General features: G+C 42.2%; 1 protein-coding gene across 1 annotated transcript in view; it reads right to left on the bottom strand.

Moving 5' to 3' along the window:
* Positions 1 to 12,926: 12,926 nt before the first annotated feature.
* LOC123762004 (probable glutamate receptor) overlaps positions 12,927 to 20,386 on the bottom strand; it is a 437,835-nt gene continuing 430,375 nt past the window's right edge. The window contains exons 12-13 of the mRNA XM_069335681.1: positions 13,346 to 13,475; positions 12,927 to 13,238 (exon numbers count right to left, since the gene is read on the bottom strand). Of these exons, the coding sequence (XP_069191782.1) occupies positions 13,146 to 13,238; positions 13,346 to 13,475 (223 nt within the window). The 3' untranslated portion in view covers positions 12,927 to 13,145. The remainder of the gene's footprint in view (positions 13,239 to 13,345; positions 13,476 to 20,386) is intronic.

The following is a 20,386-nucleotide window of genomic DNA, read 5'->3' as shown; positions in this document are numbered from 1 at the left end:
GGTCCTCTGTCATTTGGTGAGGGGTTATATATGACTACTATTATAATTTTCTGTCCTCCAGTTGCTATGGTGCCTGAAATGTAGTCACTGAAACCTTCACAGTTCTGAATTACCATCTCTTCGAAACTCCAACCTTCTCTTAGTAACAGAGCTACACCACCTCCTCCTCTCCCTTCTCTCTCTTTCCTCACTACATAGTAGCCCTGTGGAAACACTGCGTTTGTTATGATTTTCGTTAACTTTGTTTCTGTGAGTGCTATTATGTCTGGGTTTTCTTCTAGTGCCCATTCTCCAAGTTCACTTGTTTTATTTGAAATCCCATCAATGTTAGTGTACATCGCCTTGAAGCTCACTTTCTTCTGTTCATTTTCATGTCCCTTTCTTGGCAAGCATTCTGCTGGTGTGGGAAGCTGTACCGTGGGTGAGAGGATCTGTGAGGTGGTTTGCAGGGTCTCAGAGGATTTTGGGGTGGGGTGGGGGTTGAAGGGAAGGGGGGACAGGTAGGGTGTGGGTTAAGGAGGTAGGGGGGACATGGAGGATACGCAGTGAGGGGGGAGGAGGGATAGGGAGGGTCTGGGATGAAGGGGGAGGGGGGACAGGGGGAAAAAGGTGGGAGAGGGGACATGATGGGAATGGGGAAGGGGTGTCAGGGTGTGTGTGTGTGTATGTGTGTGTGTGTGGAACTTATAAGACTAACAAGTCCTTTTGTTTATATTTAGGTAAAATGAGTGGACAGCTAACATATTGTGAAGTGTGTAGAAGACGAGCGCTATCCTGGGAGCGACATTTGTTGTTCACGTGTTCCTACTGCAGTCGAGATGTGTGTCTGGAGTCGTGTGGGGTGCTTTTGCGTCAATGTAGTAGGCCGAGGACATCATACAACACGCGACAGACCCTTCAGTGTGCTGCGTGTGGCCTTGCATCTTCCAAACCTCACTCATCTTTCATCTGCAGTTTCTGTAAGACGCCCGTGTGTCAACGTGCTTCCTTAAAACACACTCAGATTTGCAATGGAGGTACTGATGACCGGTGTAAAAGCCCTCAAGCGGAGCCTAGTGGTGATGTCATGTGTCATAGCCCTCAAGCGGGGCCTAGTGGTGATGTCATGTGTCATAGCCCTCAAGCAGGGCCCTAGTGGTGATGTCATGTGTCATAGCCCTCAAGCGGGGCCTAGTGGTGATGTCATGTGTCATAGCCCTCAAGCGGGGCCTAGTGGTGATGTCATGTGTCATAGTCCTCAAGCGGGGCCTAGTGGTGATGTCATGTGTCATAGCCCTCAAGCAGGGCCCTAGTGGTGATGTCATGTGTCATAGCCCTCAAGCGGGGCCTAGTGGTGATGTCATGTGTCATAGCCCTCAAGCGGGGCCTAGTGGTGATGTCAGGTGTCATAGCCCTCAAGCAGGGCCTAGTGGTGATGTCATGTGTCATAGCCCTCAAGCGGGGCCTAGTGGTGATGTCAGGTGTCATAGCCCTCAAGCAGGGCCCTAGTGGTGATATTATGTGTCATAGCCCTCAAGCAGGGCCTAGTGGTGATGTCATGTGTCATAGCCCTCAAGCAGGGCCTAGTGGTGATGTCAGGTGTCATAGCCCTCAAGCAGGGCCTAATTGTGATGTCATGTGTCATAGCCCTCAAGCAGGGCCTAGTGGTGATGTCATGTGTCATAGCCCTCAAGCAGGGCCTAATGGTGATGTCATGTGTCATAGCCCTCAAGCAGGGCCTTGTGGTGATGTCATGTGTCATAGCCCTCAAGCGGGGCCTAGTGGTGATGTCATGTGTCATAGCCCTCAAGCAAGGCCTAGTGGTGATGTCAGGTGTCATAGTCCTCAAGCGGGGCCTAGTGGTGATGTCAGGTGTCATAGCCCTCAAGCAAGGCCTAGTGGTGATGTCAGGTGTCATAGTCCTCAAGCGGGGCCTAGTGGTGATGTCAGGTGTCATAGCCCTCAAGCAAGGCCTAGTGGTGATGTCAGGTGTCATAGTCCTCAAGCGGGGCCTAGTGGTGATGTCAGGTGTCATAGCCCTCAAGCAGGGCCTAGTGGTGATGTCATGTGTCATAGCCCTCAAGCGGGGCCTAGTGGTGATGTCAGGTGTCATAGCCCTCAAGCAGGGCCTAGTGGTGATGTCATGTGTCATAGTCCTCAAGCGGGGCCTAGTGGTGATGTCAGGTGTCATAGTCCTCAAGCGGGGCCTAGTGGTGATGTCAGGTGTCATAGTCCTCAAGCGGGGCCTAGTGGTGATGTCAGGTGTCATAGCCCTCAAGCAGGGCCTAGTGGTGATGTCAGGTGTCATAGCCCTCAAGCAGGGCCCTAGTGGTGATGTCATGTGTCATAGTCCTCAAGCAGGGCCTAGTGGTGATGTCAGGTGTCATAGTCCTCAAGCAGGGCCTAGTGGTGATGTCATGTGTCATAGCCCTCAAGCAGGGCCTAGTGGTGATGTCATGTGTCATAGCCCTCAAGCAGGGCCTAATTGTGATGTCATGTGTCATAGCCCTCAAGCAGGGCCTTGTGGTGATGTCATGTGTCATAGCCCTCAAGCGGGGCCTAGTGGTGATGTCATGTGTCATAGCCCTCAAGCAAGGCCTAGTGGTGATGTCAGGTGTCATAGTCCTCAAGCGGGGCCTAGTGGTGATGTCAGGTGTCATAGCCCTCAAGCAAGGCCTAGTGGTGATGTCAGGTGTCATAGTCCTCAAGCGGGGCCTAGTGGTGATGTCAGGTGTCATAGCCCTCAAGCAAGGCCTAGTGGTGATGTCAGGTGTCATAGTCCTCAAGCGGGGCCTAGTGGTGATGTCAGGTGTCATAGCCCTCAAGCAAGGCCTAGTGGTGATGTCAGGTGTCATAGTCCTCAAGCGGGGCCTAGTGGTGATGTCAGGTGTCATAGCCCTCAAGCAAGGCCTAGTGGTGATGTCAGGTGTCATAGTCCTCAAGCGGGGCCTAGTGGTGATGTCAGGTGTCATAGCCCTCAAGCAGGGCCTAGTGGTGATGTCATGTGTCATAGCCCTCAAGCGGGGCCTAGTGGTGATGTCAGGTGTCATAGCCCTCAAGCAGGGCCTAGTGGTGATGTCATGTGTCATAGTCCTCAAGCGGGGCCTAGTGGTGATGTCAGGTGTCATAGTCCTCAAGCGGGGCCTAGTGGTGATGTCAGGTGTCATAGTCCTCAAGCGGGGCCTAGTGGTGATGTCAGGTGTCATAGCCCTCAAGCAGGGCCTAGTGGTGATGTCATGTGTCATAGTCCTCAAGCGGGGCCTAGTGGTGATGTCAGGTGTCATAGTCCTCAAGCGGGGCCTAGTGGTGATGTCATGTGTCATAGTCCTCAAGCAGGGCCTAGTGGTGATGTCATGTGTCATAGCCCTCAAGCAGGGCCTAGTGGTGATGTCATGTGTCATAGACCTCAAGCGGGGCCTAGTGGTGATGTCATGTGTCGTAGCCCTCAAGCAGGGCCTAGTGGTGATGTCATGTGTTATAGCCCTCAAGCAGGGCCTAGTGGTGATGTCATGTGACATAGCCCCTCAAGCGGGGCCTAGTGGTGATGTCATGTGTCATAGCCCTCAAGCAGGGCCTAGTGGTGATGTCATGTGTTATAGCCCTCAAGCAGGGCCTAGTGGTGATGTCATGTGACATAGCCCCTCAAGCGGGGCCTAGTGGTGATGTCATGTGTCATAGTCCTCAAGCAGGGCCTAGTGGTGATGTCATGTGTCATAGTATTCAAGCGGGGCCTAGTGGTGATGTCAGGTGTCATAGTATTCAAGCGGGGCCTAGTGGTGATGTCATGTGTCATAGTCCTCAAGCAGGGCCTAGTGGTGATGTCATGTGTCATAGCCCTCAAGCAGGGCCTAGTGGTGATGTCATGTGTCATAGTCCTCAAGCGGGGCCTAGTGGTGATGTCATGTGTCATAGTCCTCAAGCGGGGCCCTAGTGGTGATGTCATGTGTCATAGTCCTCAAGCGGGGCCTAGTGGTGATGTCATGTGTCATAGTCCTCAAGCGGGGCCCTAGTGGTGATGTCAGGTGTCATAGTCCTCAAGCGGGGCCCTAGTGGTGATGTCAGGTGTCATAGTCCTCAAGCGGGGCCCTAGTGGTGATGTCATGTGTCATAGTCCTCAAGCGGGGCCTAGTGGTATTGGTGCGCGTCATAATCTCCAAGAGAGACCTGGTGGCATTTTCACACAAGGTAAAAGTTTAGAGACAGACAACTCAGATGAAAATCTCAATTCAAGCGATGAAGAAGAAAATGCAGCAAGAGAAGCGCCACATATTATTGATAGACAAGGGTCTCTGGAGGATCTGTTCACCAGACTGCAATACTCTATACCCCGAGAATATGCAGCAGACCCTATAGGTTTATTGAGTAATTTTCGGCAGCATTTCTTAGAACAAATACACTCATATATGGAGTCCCTGTCTAAACATTGCAATTTTACTCCATCTTTCAAAATAGAGCTAGAGGTGAAATTAACCCTTTTAAAACAAGGAGTCGTTAATGATGAGTTGAGAGATCATTACATAACTACCCCCTCACGCATAGTTACACATGAAGACATAGGGGATGTGCCAGAGTTTTGGATTGAATACCTAATGTCTCGTTTAAAGACTTTACTCTCTGAGACTGAAGGAAGTGGCTTCATACTCCACAATATTAAATTTTTGAAACTTGTATTTTGTAATAACTCCATTCGCAGCAGAATAGGAACATATGTTCCATATCCACAGTTCCTAAGGGGCAAGACTAAAGTTTTTAAACCACAAAACAATAATGAAAGTTGCGTTATTAATTGCTTAGCAGCTTTTAAGGCCCAACAACGTAATTGTTCATGGAAACGCATAGGGAGGCTGATGGACTCTCCTAATAGAGTTAGAAAATTTGTTAACTATGAGCATTTAAATCTCCCACTTTCGTGGAAGGACATCAGCAGATTAGAAAGGTTTAATGAATTTAGCATATACTTGTACTCTGTAAGTAAATATTCAGATGAAGTGTATCACATAACCTTATGTCGCCGTGGGGCCAAACAGCACCCTACCATTGTTCCTTTGTTACTGCTGGGAGAAAGTCATGTGGCTTTAATAAAAGACCTGACTGCTTTTCTAAGAAACTTTGCTCGTAGCCACTCCAGAAATACAGTATTCTGCCGCAAATACCTTTCAGAATACAACGAGCAGGATGAATTGAACAATCACGAAAGATCGTGCAGTATCACACAGAAAATCATTTACCCTAAGGAAGGAGACACACTCAAATTTAAAAACACCAGCAAGGGGTATAGTCCTTCGCATTTGTGTTATTTTGATTTTGAATCCCTATTGGACGTTAGCGATGTGAGTGGGTCGGTCACAGCCAGACATAGAGCTATAGCTTACAGTTATCTGTTAGTTTATAGAAACAAACAAGTGGTTGATAAACACACACATTTTGGGGAGGATAGTGTCATACATTTTATGAGGCGAGTGGCTAGAGAATGGAAAAACATTAAAGCAAATCTTCCTTATTTTGCAATTCATATGACCACCGAGGATTTAGATCACTTTAGAAAACAAACACAGTGTCAGTTTTGTGAGGAGACATTCACAGATGATAATTACAAGGTCAAACACCACGACCATCTTAAAGACAACAACAATTACATAGGAGCTCTTTGTAATAATTGCAATTTACGCCACAAAAATTCAATCAAATTTCCCATATTAATAGCTCATAATATGTCATACGATATGGGACATTATAAAAGAATTTGAAATTAAGAAAAAAAATAACGAAGCAATCTGCTAATGAAAGACGGCAGAAAATTTCTAAAAGTAGAAATTGGTAAGCTTAGATTTATTGACTCTCTTGCTTTCATATCAGGAAGTCTATCGTCACTGGCTCGGTCATATATTGAATCTTCAAGTCCCATAAATTTTACCCGTAAAATGATAGAGCACTTGCCTGTAAACAGTCATTAACATTTGTTGAATGGCAAACAAATATTTCCCTATGAATACCCTAAGAAAATCAGTGATTTCAATGAAACTTCACTTCCACCAATAGACAAGTTTTATAGTAGTTTGAGTCAGTCTCTCATCAGTGCGGATGAATACGCTCAGGAAAAATTAGTCTGGAACACAACAGGTTGTAAAAACCTTAAAGATTACTTACTAGTTCATATAGTTTGTGATGTGGGTTTTCTAGCTGACATTTTTACACGCCTTAAGGAAATACTTTTAGACATATATCAGCTAGAAATAACCCACTACTGCAGCCTTCCTGGGTATGCTTATGACTGCTTTTTAAAGTCAAGTAAAATAACGTTAGAACTGTGTGCGGATGTCACACTGCACAATTTACTAGCAACAAACATAAGTGGCGGCTTTACAACAGCTGTGAGGAGCTGTGTTAAAGCTAACAATAAACACATCAATCCTTCCTTTGACCCACAAGTAGATGTTAGCAGGTATCTACTATACTTAGACTTTAACAGTCTGTATGGAAGCTGCATGACAAAAATGCTCCCTTATGGAGGCATAAGAAAACTTTCACATGATGAAATGAACACATTCATAAGGGAAGACAGGCTGTTCCATGAGAAACCTTTCACATCCAACAAGGGGTATTTGTTATTGATAGACACAAAACAAATAAGACCCGATCTGGCTAGATTAACAGATGACCTGCCTCTACGTCTTAGCCATAAGGAGGTGCAGATGGTAGACTTATCTGCCTTCAGTAAAGCACTTCTACAGCGCAATGGCATTACAAAACTTCCACCCCATAATATTAAATTAGTTGGTGATCATTCACCTAAAAAGAACTATTTATTTCCCTTCCTCTTTTGGAGTTGTTTATTGACATTGGGTTGGAAATTGAAAGGATCCACAGCATTTACGAATACTCCCAAAGAGAGTTCCTCAAATATTTTGTAGAAAAAAACATACAAAATCGGAATGAGGCTTCAGGAAAGGACAGGAAGCAACTCTTCAAGTTGCTCACTAATTCAGTATTTGGAAAGACTCTTTTAAACGCTTCTAAATATGCAACATCCACTAAACTAGTGACCAACCCGAGGTCTTTCTTGCGTGAGGTGAGAAGTCCACTATTTGAGCGTGCAGTTTATTTGTCAGAGAATAAGTTACTTACAACCAGCCCTAAACCTTTTATTAAAATTAATTATCCCAATTACGTGGGATTTCAGATATAAGAGCTAGCTAAATACAGTTTATACCACTTTTGGTATAAGATATTGAAACACTCCTACAATTCTAACGTGGACTTGGTTTATAGTGACACAGACAGCTTCATAATATATATGAAACATGTGGAGGACATATATCAGGAAATGGCCCAGGAACCACTACGTAGTTGGCGTGACACCAGCAACTTTCCTAAGAATCATCCATTGTTTGATTATTCCCGTAAGGGGGCATTAGGTCTGTTGAATTCCGAGGTTGGAGAGCACTGCATCGTCGAAGTTGTTGCTCTTCGACCGAAGATGTACAGCATCTTAATAGATGACACTACATATTCTATTGCAGCCAAAGGCATTCCTCGCGCCATTCAAAAAACCATAACTCACCAACACCTTAGAGATGTTTTAAACACTAATTATCCACCTCATACATTTTAATATTCTCAAATAAGAAATATTGATGGCCAAATCTGCATCAAACACTGAACGTGGTTTAAGTGGGTTTGATGATAAAATATATTACATCAATCAATATAAGAGTTTAGCATACTCTCACCCAGACATACCTGTACAACAAATTACAATAAACGATAGAGAAGATGAAGCAGAGAGTGATCTGGTGGTTTCTAGTGAAACTGAAGAGAGCAGTGATGATGATGAACTAGCAGCAGTACAAGAACTTACCACAGATCTTTGGAAGAAACGCGACATTATTTTCAATAAATTTTTCCCTAAATAATAACTCATGTAGAAGAGCTGTGAAAATTATGTATTATTCATTTGATAGTTGCATTTATACTGGATATTTGTGATGTATATTTGTGATAATATACATGGATTTTTTTGTATTCTTTATTTCCTGCCCTATTTACGTTTATTGGAAGTTAAACAGTCACTCAATACAAATAGTAAATACTCACAATACAAATAGTAACTACTCACACAGTTAAACAAGTAGACTCTGATTCAGTCTTGGGCAGCTTCCATAGACATAAGATTCTTATACTGATAAAGCCACACAAATACTTTTCATTTACTAATGATACCTGAAAACTGATGTCAACCAACGATAAACTGATGTCAAAATAAACAACAGGAAACCATGTAACTCCCAGAGACAAATAAGATTCTGATAACACCACACAAATTACTTTCCATCTGTTGAGAGGTGGGACCAAAGACCCAAAGCTCAACCCACACAGACACAAATGTAATAACAAATACAAATAGTAAACACACTCACGCACGTTTAAACATGTTTGACTATTGAGAGGCGGCTCCAAAGAGCTGAAGCTCTACTGTAAAACAAATGCAAATAGTAAATACACACACACTTGTTTAACACAGATGGGGCCCAGGAACTGAAGCCCCACGTAAGCTCAATTAGGGCTAACAAATAGTAAATACATACACACACACACGTTCAAAACATGTTTAAAGACAGGTGGGCCCAGGAAATGAAGTCCAACCCCCACGTAAGCATAACTGAGGGTTACACCCCTCAAACACAGAGGCGAGTACAACTAGGTGAGCTTACACTCACACGCGCACGTGCACACACTTCCACTGAGAGGTGGGGGCCCAGGAACTGAAGCTCGACCCAAAGTAAGAACATAAGAACATAAGAACAAAGGTAACTGCAGAAGGCCTATTGGCCCATACGAGGCAGCTCCTATTCTATAACCACCCAATCCCACTCATATACTTGTCCAACCCGCGCTTGAAACAATCGAGGGACCCCACCTCCACCACGTTACGCGGCAATTGGTTCCACAAATCTACAACCCTGTTACTGAACCAGTATTTACCCAAGTCTTTCCTAAATCTAAACTTATCCAATTTATACCCATTGTTTCGTGTTCTGTCCTGTGTTGATACTTTTAATACCCTATTAATATCCCCCTTGTTATGTCCATTCATCCACTTGTAAACCTCTATCATGTCGCCCCTAACTCTTCGCCTTTCCAGTGAATGCAACTTAAGCTTTGTTAATCTTTCTTCATATGAAAGATTTCTAATTTGGGGAATTAACTTAGTCATCCTACGCTGGACACGTTCAAGTGAATTTATATCCATTCTATAATATGGCGACCAAAACTGAACTGCATAATCTAAATGGGGCCTAACTAGAGCAAGATATAGCTTGAGAACCACACCAGGTGTCTTGTTACTAACGCTGCGATTAATAAATCCAAGTGTCCGATTTGCCTTATTACGAACATTTATGCATTGATCCTTTTGTTTTAAATTCTTACTAATCATAACTCCCAGATCCCTTTCGCAATCTGACTTCGCAATCACAACACCATCTAGCTCGTATCTTGTAACTCTATCATCATTACCTTACCTCAGAACTTTACATTTATCAGCATTAAACTGCATCTGCCAATCCTTTGACCATTTCAAAACCCTATCTAGATCAACTTGAAGTGATAGTGAGTCCTCCTCCGAATTAATTTCCCTACCGATTTTCGTATCATCGGCAAATTTGCAAATGTTGCTACTCAAACCTGAATCTAAATCATTTATATATATTATAAACAACAGAGGTCCCAGGACAGAGCCTTGAGGCACTCCACTTACAACATTTTCCCACTCTGACTTGATTCCATTTATACTAACTCTCTGTTTCCTTTGGTATAGCCATGCCCTAATCCAGCTTAATATAGCACCCCCAATACCATGAGACTCTATCTTTTTAATCAGTCTTTCATGTGGCACTGTATCAAAAGCTTTGCTAAAGTCAAGGTATACAACATCGCAATCCTTACCATTATCAACTGCCTCAACAATGCTAGAATAAAAAGATAACAAATTTGTTAAACATGAACGGCCATTTATAAAACCATGTTGCGACTCAATTATTAATTTATGTTTTTCAAGATGAAGACGAATTTTATTTGCTATTATGGATTCGAGTAACTTTCCCACAATAGACGTTAGGCTAATTGGTCGATAGTTAGACGCAAGTGATCTATCTCCTTTCTTAAAAACTGGTATCACATTAGCAACTTTCCAAAACTCTGGCACTCTGCCTGACTCTATTGATTTATTAAATATGGTTGACAGTGGGTCACAAAGCTCCTCTTTGCATTCTTTAAGCACCCTGGCAAACACTTCATCCGGCCCTGGGGATTTGTTTGGTTTGAGTTTTACTATTTGTTTAAGAACATCCTCCCTGGTAACTGCTAAACTCGTCAACCTGTCCTCGTCCCCACCCACATAGACTTGTTCGGCTGAAGGCATATTGTTAAGTTCCTCTTTAGTAAATACAGATACAAAATATTTATTAAAAATACTACTCATCTCTTCATCACTATCTGTTATTTGACCTGTCTCAGTTTTTAATGGACCTATCCTTTCCCTAGTCTTAGTACGATATAACTGAAAAAACCCTTTAGGATTTGTCTTTGCTTGCCCTGCTATGCGAACTTCATAGTTTCTTTTTGCTTTCCTTATCTCTTTTTTAACATTTCTAACCAGTTGTACGAATTCCTGTTCTAAAGTGACCTCCCCATTTTTAATCCTTTTGTACCAAGCTCTCTTTTTACCTATAAGGTTCTTCAAATTCTTTGTTATCCACTTTGGGTCATTAGTATTCGATCTATTCAATTTGTATGGTATACTACGTTCCTGTGCTTTGTTTAGAATATTCTTAAATAAGTTATATATTGAATCCACATCGAAATCCCCATTTAAGTCACCTATCGCTGGGTTCATGTCTCGCTCCAAGACCGGCCCACACCCCATACCCAAGACTTTCCAATCAATTTGACCCAAAAAATTTCTTAGGCTATTAAAATCAGCTTTTCGAAAATCTGGCACTTTAACAAAATTTTCTCCTACTGGTCTATTCCATTCTATGCTAAATCTGATTTCTTTGTGATCACTGCTCCCTAGCTCACTCCCTATTTCGATGTCATTAATTTGCGTTTCCCTGTTAGTTAACACTAAATCTAAAATATTATTTTCCCGTGTTGGTTCCTTAATGTGTTGCGTAAGAAAGCAATCGTCAATTAATTCTAGAAAATCTTTTGCTTCACTATTCCCTGTTTTGTTCAACCAGTTTATTCCGCTAAAATTAAAGTCACCCATGACATAAATACTGTTAGATCTAGATGCTCTAGATATTTCATCCCATAGGTGCTTTGCTTCCATTCTGTCTAAATTTGGTGGCCTATATATTACTCCTATTATAATATTATTTGCTTTTTCGTTTAATTCTATCCAAATAGTTTCTGTGTGTGGCTCTGTTTTGATTCCCTCTTTGAGACTACATTTCAAATTGTCCCTAACATATATGGCTACTCCACCTCCTCGTCTAATATATCTATCTGAGTGAAATAGTTTAAATCCATATATTTGATATTCAGCTAATAGTTCTCTATTTTCTACATTCATCCACGTTTCGGTAAGTGCAATAATATCTATTTTTTCTGTGCAGACAAGAGCATTTAATTCGTTAATTTTATTTCTTAGACTTCTACTGTTAGTGTAATATACCCTAAGTGAATTGTTATTTTGCGGACCTTCTCTTTCCCTGATCGTTTTGCCAATTCCTTTCTCCCACAAACACATACTTTTATTACCTCCTTCCTCCAAATCAATTCCCATACCTCTATCTACTAACAGTTTAAACCCAAACAAACACCTCTAACCACTTCTTCCAACGAGTTCGCAACAGCAACAACCCCAGCTCTCGATAGATGCACCCCATCACGAGCATACATTTCATTTTTTCCATAGAAGTGTTCCCAGTTGTCTATGAAAGATATTGCATTTGATTTGCAATATCTTTCCAGCCGGCAATTGACACCAAGTGCCCTCGATATCCATTCATTTCCCACTCCCTTTCTTGGAAGAATGCCACATATGATCGGGATTCCTCCCTTGCTCCTAACTAATTCTATGGCTGTTTTATACCTCTGAATCAGTTCCTCACTCCTAACTCGACCAACATCATTTCCTCCCACGCTAATGCAAATAATGGGATTGTTCCCATTACCAGCCATAATATCATTCATGTTGTTTATAATATCACCAATGCCAGCTCCGGGATAGCAAACCCTTAACCTGTTCCCCCTATCTCTAGCACAAAACGCTCTATCCAAATACCTTATCTGGGAATCTCCCACAACTAATGTTTGCTTAGGTACTTCCTTTACAAAGTATGCACAATTAGTGTTACACCACTCAAACACTGATGCCTATCACTGATAATCACATTTAAGTAGCTATGAAGTACTGATAAGCTCACTTATCTACTGAGAGGCGAGGCCCAAGAACTGAAACTCGACCCCCAAGTAAGCACAATTTAGGGTTACACCACACAAACACATGTCGTGTCATTTTGCAGGATATATTTGTCAATGAGTTGTGTTTATGAAACTACTATTATTACAATAAGATACTTCCTTATGCACAACGTTAGCCTAATCGGACGGTAGTTCAATGCAAGACATTTACTTCCGTTCTTCCAACAGCGGGATATCAACTTTAGCCAATGCAGTAGGGCATGTCACCCTCACGAACTTTTAGATTATAGTGAACTAGGTGTTTATTGGCAGGGAGACAATTGTAACATACCAATTGAAAAAGTAGCGATGAAATGTTGATAAAATAATTAAAAGATTGTAGGTTTTATTGTCAATTTTTATTGTTTATTTTATTATTTCTTCAATATCAAGGTGATATTGAAGAAACAGAGACCAAAGCATAAACGTAGATCACCTTTAAGGTATATTTCACAATTAGTGGGGTAAACGTAATTATTAAGTGAGTGCACTGGAGAACACGCAAGTAATATATATTAATTTAAATACATAAACATGAATGAATGTAGAAAACATGGCTTTAGGTTAGGTCATGACGTGTGACATATTGAGATGGAGAATAATCCAGTGGCCAGAAGAAGAACACAGACGAGGCTTTAAGGAAGTCAAACTATCAGCATATTTCCAGTTAATGTCATGACGGATATACATGTCGAGACTCATGTCGTGTTGTGAAGACAGGAGAAAATAAGCTCAATACAAAACGCCAGAAAACTGACAAGATTTCCCATAATGAGAATGACGATCATCCCCTGAAAATATGAAATTAAATCAATCAATTGCGCATAATTTTTGTATTGTATATTCAATATCAAATGATTTCAACATGCATTTTTAAAATATTAAAAAGATTCATTACCCAAACATTACTGATAGAAAGAGCAGTCTTGACAGTGATCTTGTTAGGGGCGTGATAACAAACAGTGGAGTTTGGTTCATCTGCTTTTACCCACTGGAAGTACAACCCAGCCTCCTTCACCGCCGTTATTCTAGGGGAACCAATAGTTTTTAAAATTATATTCATATATAAACAAATAAATAAATTCACACACACACACACACATATATCTATCTATCTATCTATCTATTGTGACGATAATCTCTTTCAAGAGAGATTGAGCCTGCTCTTCCCTCCAAAGTACGTCCCATTAACAAATAATATAGAAGATATATCCAACAAGTATCACCAAAACGTTTTTCCCAGAGAGCAAAACGTATCCAGCCCACCGGCGCACCTGCTCGCCTCCGCCACCGTTAACCGGCAAACTGCTTGTCCATCGCCTGCCTGTCGCTGATTGGCTGGTGCCCAGTCGCACCTGCCCCACCACCCTCCTCCACAAGTTGATGTCTGGGCTACAGCGACATAGAGAAGGCAGAATATCTCAGTGCTCCACACAGTTGACACGTCTCATTGGTAGACTAAGCCTTGGCTTACGTGTACTAAGGGAGGTGGCAGCTTGAAGCCAATATTCCTGCACTATTATTTACTTTGCTATTATTCACTTGTCTTAACGTAACTTCTCATTTGCCAGTGATTATTCTTATTATTTTGTTTGTTGATTTGTCTGTTACATTTTTATGCTCAATTTTATTATGTCTTGCTTTTCTAACGTAATTAAAATTTCATTGTTAAATTTACTTGTGTTTTGTGTGTCTTCCCATTACCTTACCACAGACGAAAGTTCCAGCTTTTCTCTTTTTTTTTTCTTTATGTGACGAGGCCATGCCCCTAGCTTTTGAAACAGCCGAACACCAATGCGTTACCGTCACACTATATATATATGTCGTACCTAGTAGCCAGAACGCACTTCTCAGCCTACAATGCAAGGCCTGATTTGCCTAATAAGCCAAGTTTTCATGAATTAATGTTTTTTCGACTACCTAACCTACCTAACCTAACTTAACCTAACTTTTTTTGATACCTAACCTAACCTAACCTATAAAGATAGGATAGGTTAGGTTAGGTAGGGTTGGTTAGGTTCGGTCATATATCTACGTTAATTTTAACTCCAATAAAAACAAATTGACCTCATACATAATGAAATGGGTAGCTTTATCATTTCATAAGAAAAAAATAGAGAAAATATATTAATTCAGGAAAACTTGGCTTATTAGGCAAATCGGGCTTTGCATAGTAGGCTGAGAAGTGCGTTCTGGCTACTAGGTACGACATTATATATATATATATATATATATATATATATATATATATATATATATATATATATATATATATATATATATATATATATATATATATATATATATCCTTCCATCCTATAACCTGAGATCCATAACCTTTAGGCATTTGTCTTGTATGTTTTATAACTTTTAAATACACAATAAAGCAAAAAAAAAAGGAAAGGGGTGGTAGGAGAAAAAGGAGAAAAGCACACAGAAACTGTATTGGTGGGTACCTACATTCCCTCCAATGCGTTATGTGGGTTTTCCTCCCAGGCTATGGGTCCCCCCTTCTAACAGCCAGAAGTGGTACTCCCTTCCACATTTTATATATATATATGAGGAGAAATGAAGGTGTTAAGGCAGTCTTCTTTATGCCTGGTGTAAAGGCCAATCACATTAAAAAAAAAAAAGAGAAACAAAAATGTTCACTGCTTGGCGGTTGTCTCCTGTGGTAAAGTGAATGGGAAAAACACACAAAACAAATCTTATAAATAATGAACTTTAATTTACTTTAAAATTTACTTAAACAAATATAAACATAATAAAGATAATCCCTTGGTTTTGTACAGTGCGGATCAAAAATATATACAAAGACAAAACACAATACAAAATAAAATAAGGATTATGTTACTCTACAATACGCAAGACAAAAATTAGTTAAAGGTGCTTGGAATAGTTGGCTGGCTGAAACCTCTGCTAATATACAGGACGTATGCTTAGATAGAAGTGTCAGCTCGAGAGCACAAGAATATTCTGAGGCCAACTGCTTGTGCGAGACTATATATATAGACGATGCAGATGGCGCTGGAGTCGCGTGAAGTCGCTGATTCACTAATGGGGAGAGTGTTGGTTTGAAGCGTTTGTTTGCTGATCGACGAGGTGGTGCGCCGACAGTGAGGGAGGGGGTTGAGGAGAGTGAGAGTAGGGTAGTGTACCCCCTGTAAAGACGTCTGTTTTTCCACTTATACACTATTCTTTAATGTGGCATCATGATGTTGCAGAAGTATAGAAGTAACGCGATGTGGGAAAGAGCAGGCTAAATTTCTCTTGAAAGAGATTACTGTCACAGCTCTCCCCTGAAGCCTGCTCTTACAGGTTAAGTTACTTCATTAGACGGTAGAGTGGTAGGAGTTGCTGCCTCTACCTCGTAGACTCTGGAGATAGCGTCTGTTATGATGTTATCCGAGCCCTTAATGAAGAATATCTCCAGGTTAAAGTTCTGCAGGTACAGAGCTCAGCGTAGAAGACGTTGATTGCTGAATTGGGATTGTTGCAGAAATCGTAAGAGATTGTGGTCTGAATAGATGGTAATGGACCGATTACCTTGTAGGTAAGGTTCGAAATGTTGAAGGTTCAGGACGATGGAGAGGAGTGTTTTTATGGTGCTATAGTTCCTCTGATGAAGCTTCATTTTGTAGCTGTAGTAGCTGACAGGAAGAACCTCTTCGCCATGCTGTTGCATTAGAACGCCTCCGATGCCGGTGCCATTTGCGTCGACATTGATGATGAAGGGCTTCGTAATATCTGGAGAGGCGAGAATGGGATTAGAACATAGCAGAGACTTTAGTTGTTCAAAGGCAACGGTCTGTTGAATGGTCCAATGATACTGTTGCTTGGGGCTGGGCAGATTAATCAGTGGTGTCGCTACTGTACTGAATTTTTTTACAAACCTACGATAGCAAGATGCAAGGCCAAGGAAGCGCAGGAGCTGCTTCCTGGTTGTGGGTAATGCTGAATGGCTCGAGTATGAATGGCTAAAGGAGCTAGGCTGCCATTTCCTATCACATGACCAAGATAACGCACTTTACCTTTAGCAAAGGTGGACTTGCCCAAGTTGATGGTAAGGCCAGCTGTCAGGAGCTTTAAGAACAATCGTTGCAGCTGGAGCAGATGTTCGTTCCAGGTGTCATTTGCCACAACGATGTCATCCAAGTAGGCTTAGGTGTGAACTAGGCCATGGATGACGCGGTTGACAGCTCGCTGGAAGGTGGCCAGGGCATTAAAAAGTAAAAAAGGAAGGCGTTCATATCTGTACAGGCCAAAAGGAGTGATCAAGGCAGATATTTCCTTAACCCGCTCTGTCAGACTAATCTGATAATAGCTCTTTTACAAGTCTATGTGGGAAAGATAAGTAGCATTACCTACGGCGTCAAGGATATTGTTTATACGAGGTAAAGGGTAAGCATCCTTGACGGACACGAGGTTCAGTTTCCTATAGTCTGAACATAATCGTACTACCGTGAGGTTTCGGCACCAAGATGCAGGGTGAGGCCCAGGGGGACTCAAGGGGTGGCCAGCCCATGATCCAGAAGGTACTGTACCTCAGCACGCGTAACTTCCTTTTTGTACGGGCTAATGCGGTAGAAAGATTAACGAATCGGCCGGGTATCAGGAAGTAGCTGGATGTCGTGTTGAACCACATTACATTCCTTGGGATCATCGCTGAACAGCTTCTGATGTTCTTTGAATACTCTGATGAGAGGAGCACTATTACAGTCCAGCTACTATTACATAGTACTACTACTATTACATAGTAGCTGGTCTAAGGTCTAAGAACTTCCGAGTTGGAAGGCACTGACTCAGAGTTAGTGCTTTCGGGAGGAGAAGCAGGGAAGGTCTCACTGTGGAGGTATGGATCTTGAAAGGTGGAGAGAGATACTAACACAGTAAGGGGTGTACCTTTATACTTCTTCAAAAGACTGACGTGGCACAACTGGGTCCTCCGCCGCCTATCTGGAGTCTCAAGAACGTAGTTGGGGTTGTTTCTGCACTCCTTAATGCGATAAGGTCCTGAAAATTCATTTTGCAATGGAGAACCAGGTATCGGAAAATATGCTAAAACGAAGTCTCCTGCTTTAAATTTCCTGATTTTACTATGTTTGTCAAAATGAGTCTTCATCCTATCTTGAGCTTTTAATAAATTATCGTGGGCAAATTCATGCACTCGCTCTAGAATGTGCTTAAAGTTTTGAAGAAACTGGGGCACATACAGAGGGTCACTGAAGGTGGCATTACGTAGAGAGTCTTTAAAAGCTTTAAGAGGAGTACGGCACTTACGTCCGTAGAGCATCTCATAAGGAGACACTCCTAGAGACTCATTGGGGAGACTTCTGAAAACGCACATGATGATATCAAGTTGCTTATCCCAGTCTTTCATTGCAAAATTTCTTAACGAGTGATTTTATAGTTTGGTGACTACGTTCAAGAGAACCCTGTGAAGCAGGATGATAGGGGCTGATAGGATGATAGGGTGAAGTTGGTGCCACAGTCACTTTGAATCTCACGAGGAAATCCATATTGTGTAAAGATCTTCAACAGTTGCTTCACCACAGTAGCAGCCGTAATGTTCTTTACAGGAACTGCTATGGGGAATCTGGTGGTTGGACACGGGATGGTTAGTATATAAGCGTTGCCAGAGCTGGTCCGGGGTAAAGGACCAACACAGTCTGTGATGAGTCTGAAAAGGTTCCGAAGGCACCGGGATAGGAATCAGAGGAGCCTTAGAAATAGAGATGTTGGGTTTTCCTTCCAACTGACATGTATGACACTGTTGTACATAAGTTTTTACATCCTTAATCATACCCGGCCAGTAGTAGTCTTGTCTGATGGCGTGATAGGTTTTATTAAAACCGTAGTGAGAAAGCGCTCCATGGGCCAGGTGTAGAATATCGGGTCGTAGGCTGGTGGGAACTACTAGTTGGTCGACATTAGCCCAATCGTCATCCTCCGTTAGTTTACTGGGTCGGTACCTCCGGTAGAGCAATTGCTTCTCTATAAAGAACCCAGGAATACTATCAGATTGAGTCTCGGCCTGGAAGAATAATGGTGTTAATGAGGGATCCTGTCTCTGCAACTTACGGAACTCCAGCATAGTGAGATTCGGTGGCAGATTCAGATGGTCTTGAGGGACAGCTGTTGAAGCAGAGTCAGCTGGTTGCGGGCGTGCAATTTGCGCACGGGTTGTCACCAAAACCGGAGGAGAGACTTCATCACTTTCTTGGACCTCTGCTGGAATATACTTCAGGATGGGGTTTTCCACGACCGACTCTCATACCTGGGGTTTGTCCATGATGATCAAGTTGGAAGGTTGTAGATCTTCGGCCAAGTCGTTGCCCAGGAGAAGTTGTATCCCTGACATGGGAAAAGGCTTTTCCCGGATGGCGACTTTGACTTCACCTTTTACGAAAGGACAATCCAGGTGGACTCTGGCGAGTGGATACGGAGTGATAGCAGTTAGATCAGTGATAAGGACCGTCTCTCCGGTGTAGGAGATGTTAGGGACTGCCGATTTCAAAATTATAGACTGAAGAGCAGCCGTGTCCCTCAAGATCTTAACTTTGAAACATCTCTCTAAATCTGTACTGTTGGCAGAGACAGTTCCAGGGTACAGGCGTTTGCTGAAGAAAGAAAGATCATTAACAGGAACACTAATATTCATCACAGGCTTACCGGACTTAGGAGAAGTCGGTTTGGGTTTAGGAGTTTCACTGTAGCCTTTGTATTGGGCTTTTCCACATTTATCTATGGTATGTCCATAGAGCTTGCAATATCTACAATATAATTGAGAGTTTGCTCGATTGGTACTCACTTTGTCATAATTAGACCAAGACTTCCTACTGGAAGATGTGTCAGCTGTTAACCTGTGTATAAGACTGTAGGTGTCAGCCGACTTCTCACATCTGATGAGGTCGGTCTCCTCTTTGTCTGCTAAGTGAAGACGGATGGGAGCAGGAACACGTCGAAAGAATTCCTCGGCTAGAATGAGGTTGACAAGGTCCGAAAATTTAGAAACATGGGCTGCTTCCAGCCATTTCATGAAATATCTTTTCTTAGTATTGGCAAATTCTAAATAGGTGGTGACACTTGATAATCACGGAATTTTCGTCTGTAGCTTTCGGTGGAGAGAACGTAGACGTCTAGAACGGCTTGCTTTGGGATCTTGTAGTCATTCTCAGACGCTAAGGTACTGAGAGTAACCGCAGCTCTACCTGCGAGATGTACTCTGGGAAGTATAGACAACTGATCTTCAGGCCAGCTAAGGTTTTTAGCTAGGGTCTCAAAAGTAGTAAAAAACACATCTATCTCTGTCTCAACGAATGGTGGCATTAACTTACTTGCCTGGGAGATGCTAAAGCTTACTGGAGGACTGGCTTTTTGTGGTTGGCGTGTCCTTTCCAATTCCACTTCCTTTCTTTTCTGTTCTACAATGATGTCAGCTTTTTTTTCTACGGCTACTAGTTGAAATTCGGCCTTTTTCTTCGCAAGGTCGTACTCGAACTCTAGTTCTTCTTTATGCCTGGCAGCCTCGCCTTCCTTTAATTGTAGAGCTTCTTTCTGGCGTTTACGTTCTAGGGTGGCAAGTTGTCGTTGTTCTTTCGCAAGTTCTAACTTTAACGTCATAGCTGCTATAGTATGCCGGCCTGTAATGAAATAGTTTATGAGAATCAGAGTCTATACTTCCCTTATCTAAGAGGTGGTCAAGGATAAGGTTATGTAAGTCACTTTTGGTGGCTCCATGGGGAACATCAGAGGTGGTACTCATGTGCTAGAATTTGTAATTCTGTCTTCTTGGCACTAATAAAGTTCCCTACTTCATTTGCTGGATCACTACGAAATGCTGAGAGACGAAACATTTTGAGGTATCAAACAGATGTACAGAGAATATACCTGTGGTATTATAAGTGTCAGTAACAGGATGACGTGGCAACTGGTGACT

This window comes from Procambarus clarkii, chromosome 34 (genome assembly GCF_040958095.1).
Source record: "Procambarus clarkii isolate CNS0578487 chromosome 34, FALCON_Pclarkii_2.0, whole genome shotgun sequence".
NCBI lineage: Eukaryota > Metazoa > Arthropoda > Malacostraca > Decapoda > Cambaridae > Procambarus > Procambarus clarkii.
This window is presented reverse-complemented; position numbering and strand designations above follow the sequence as displayed.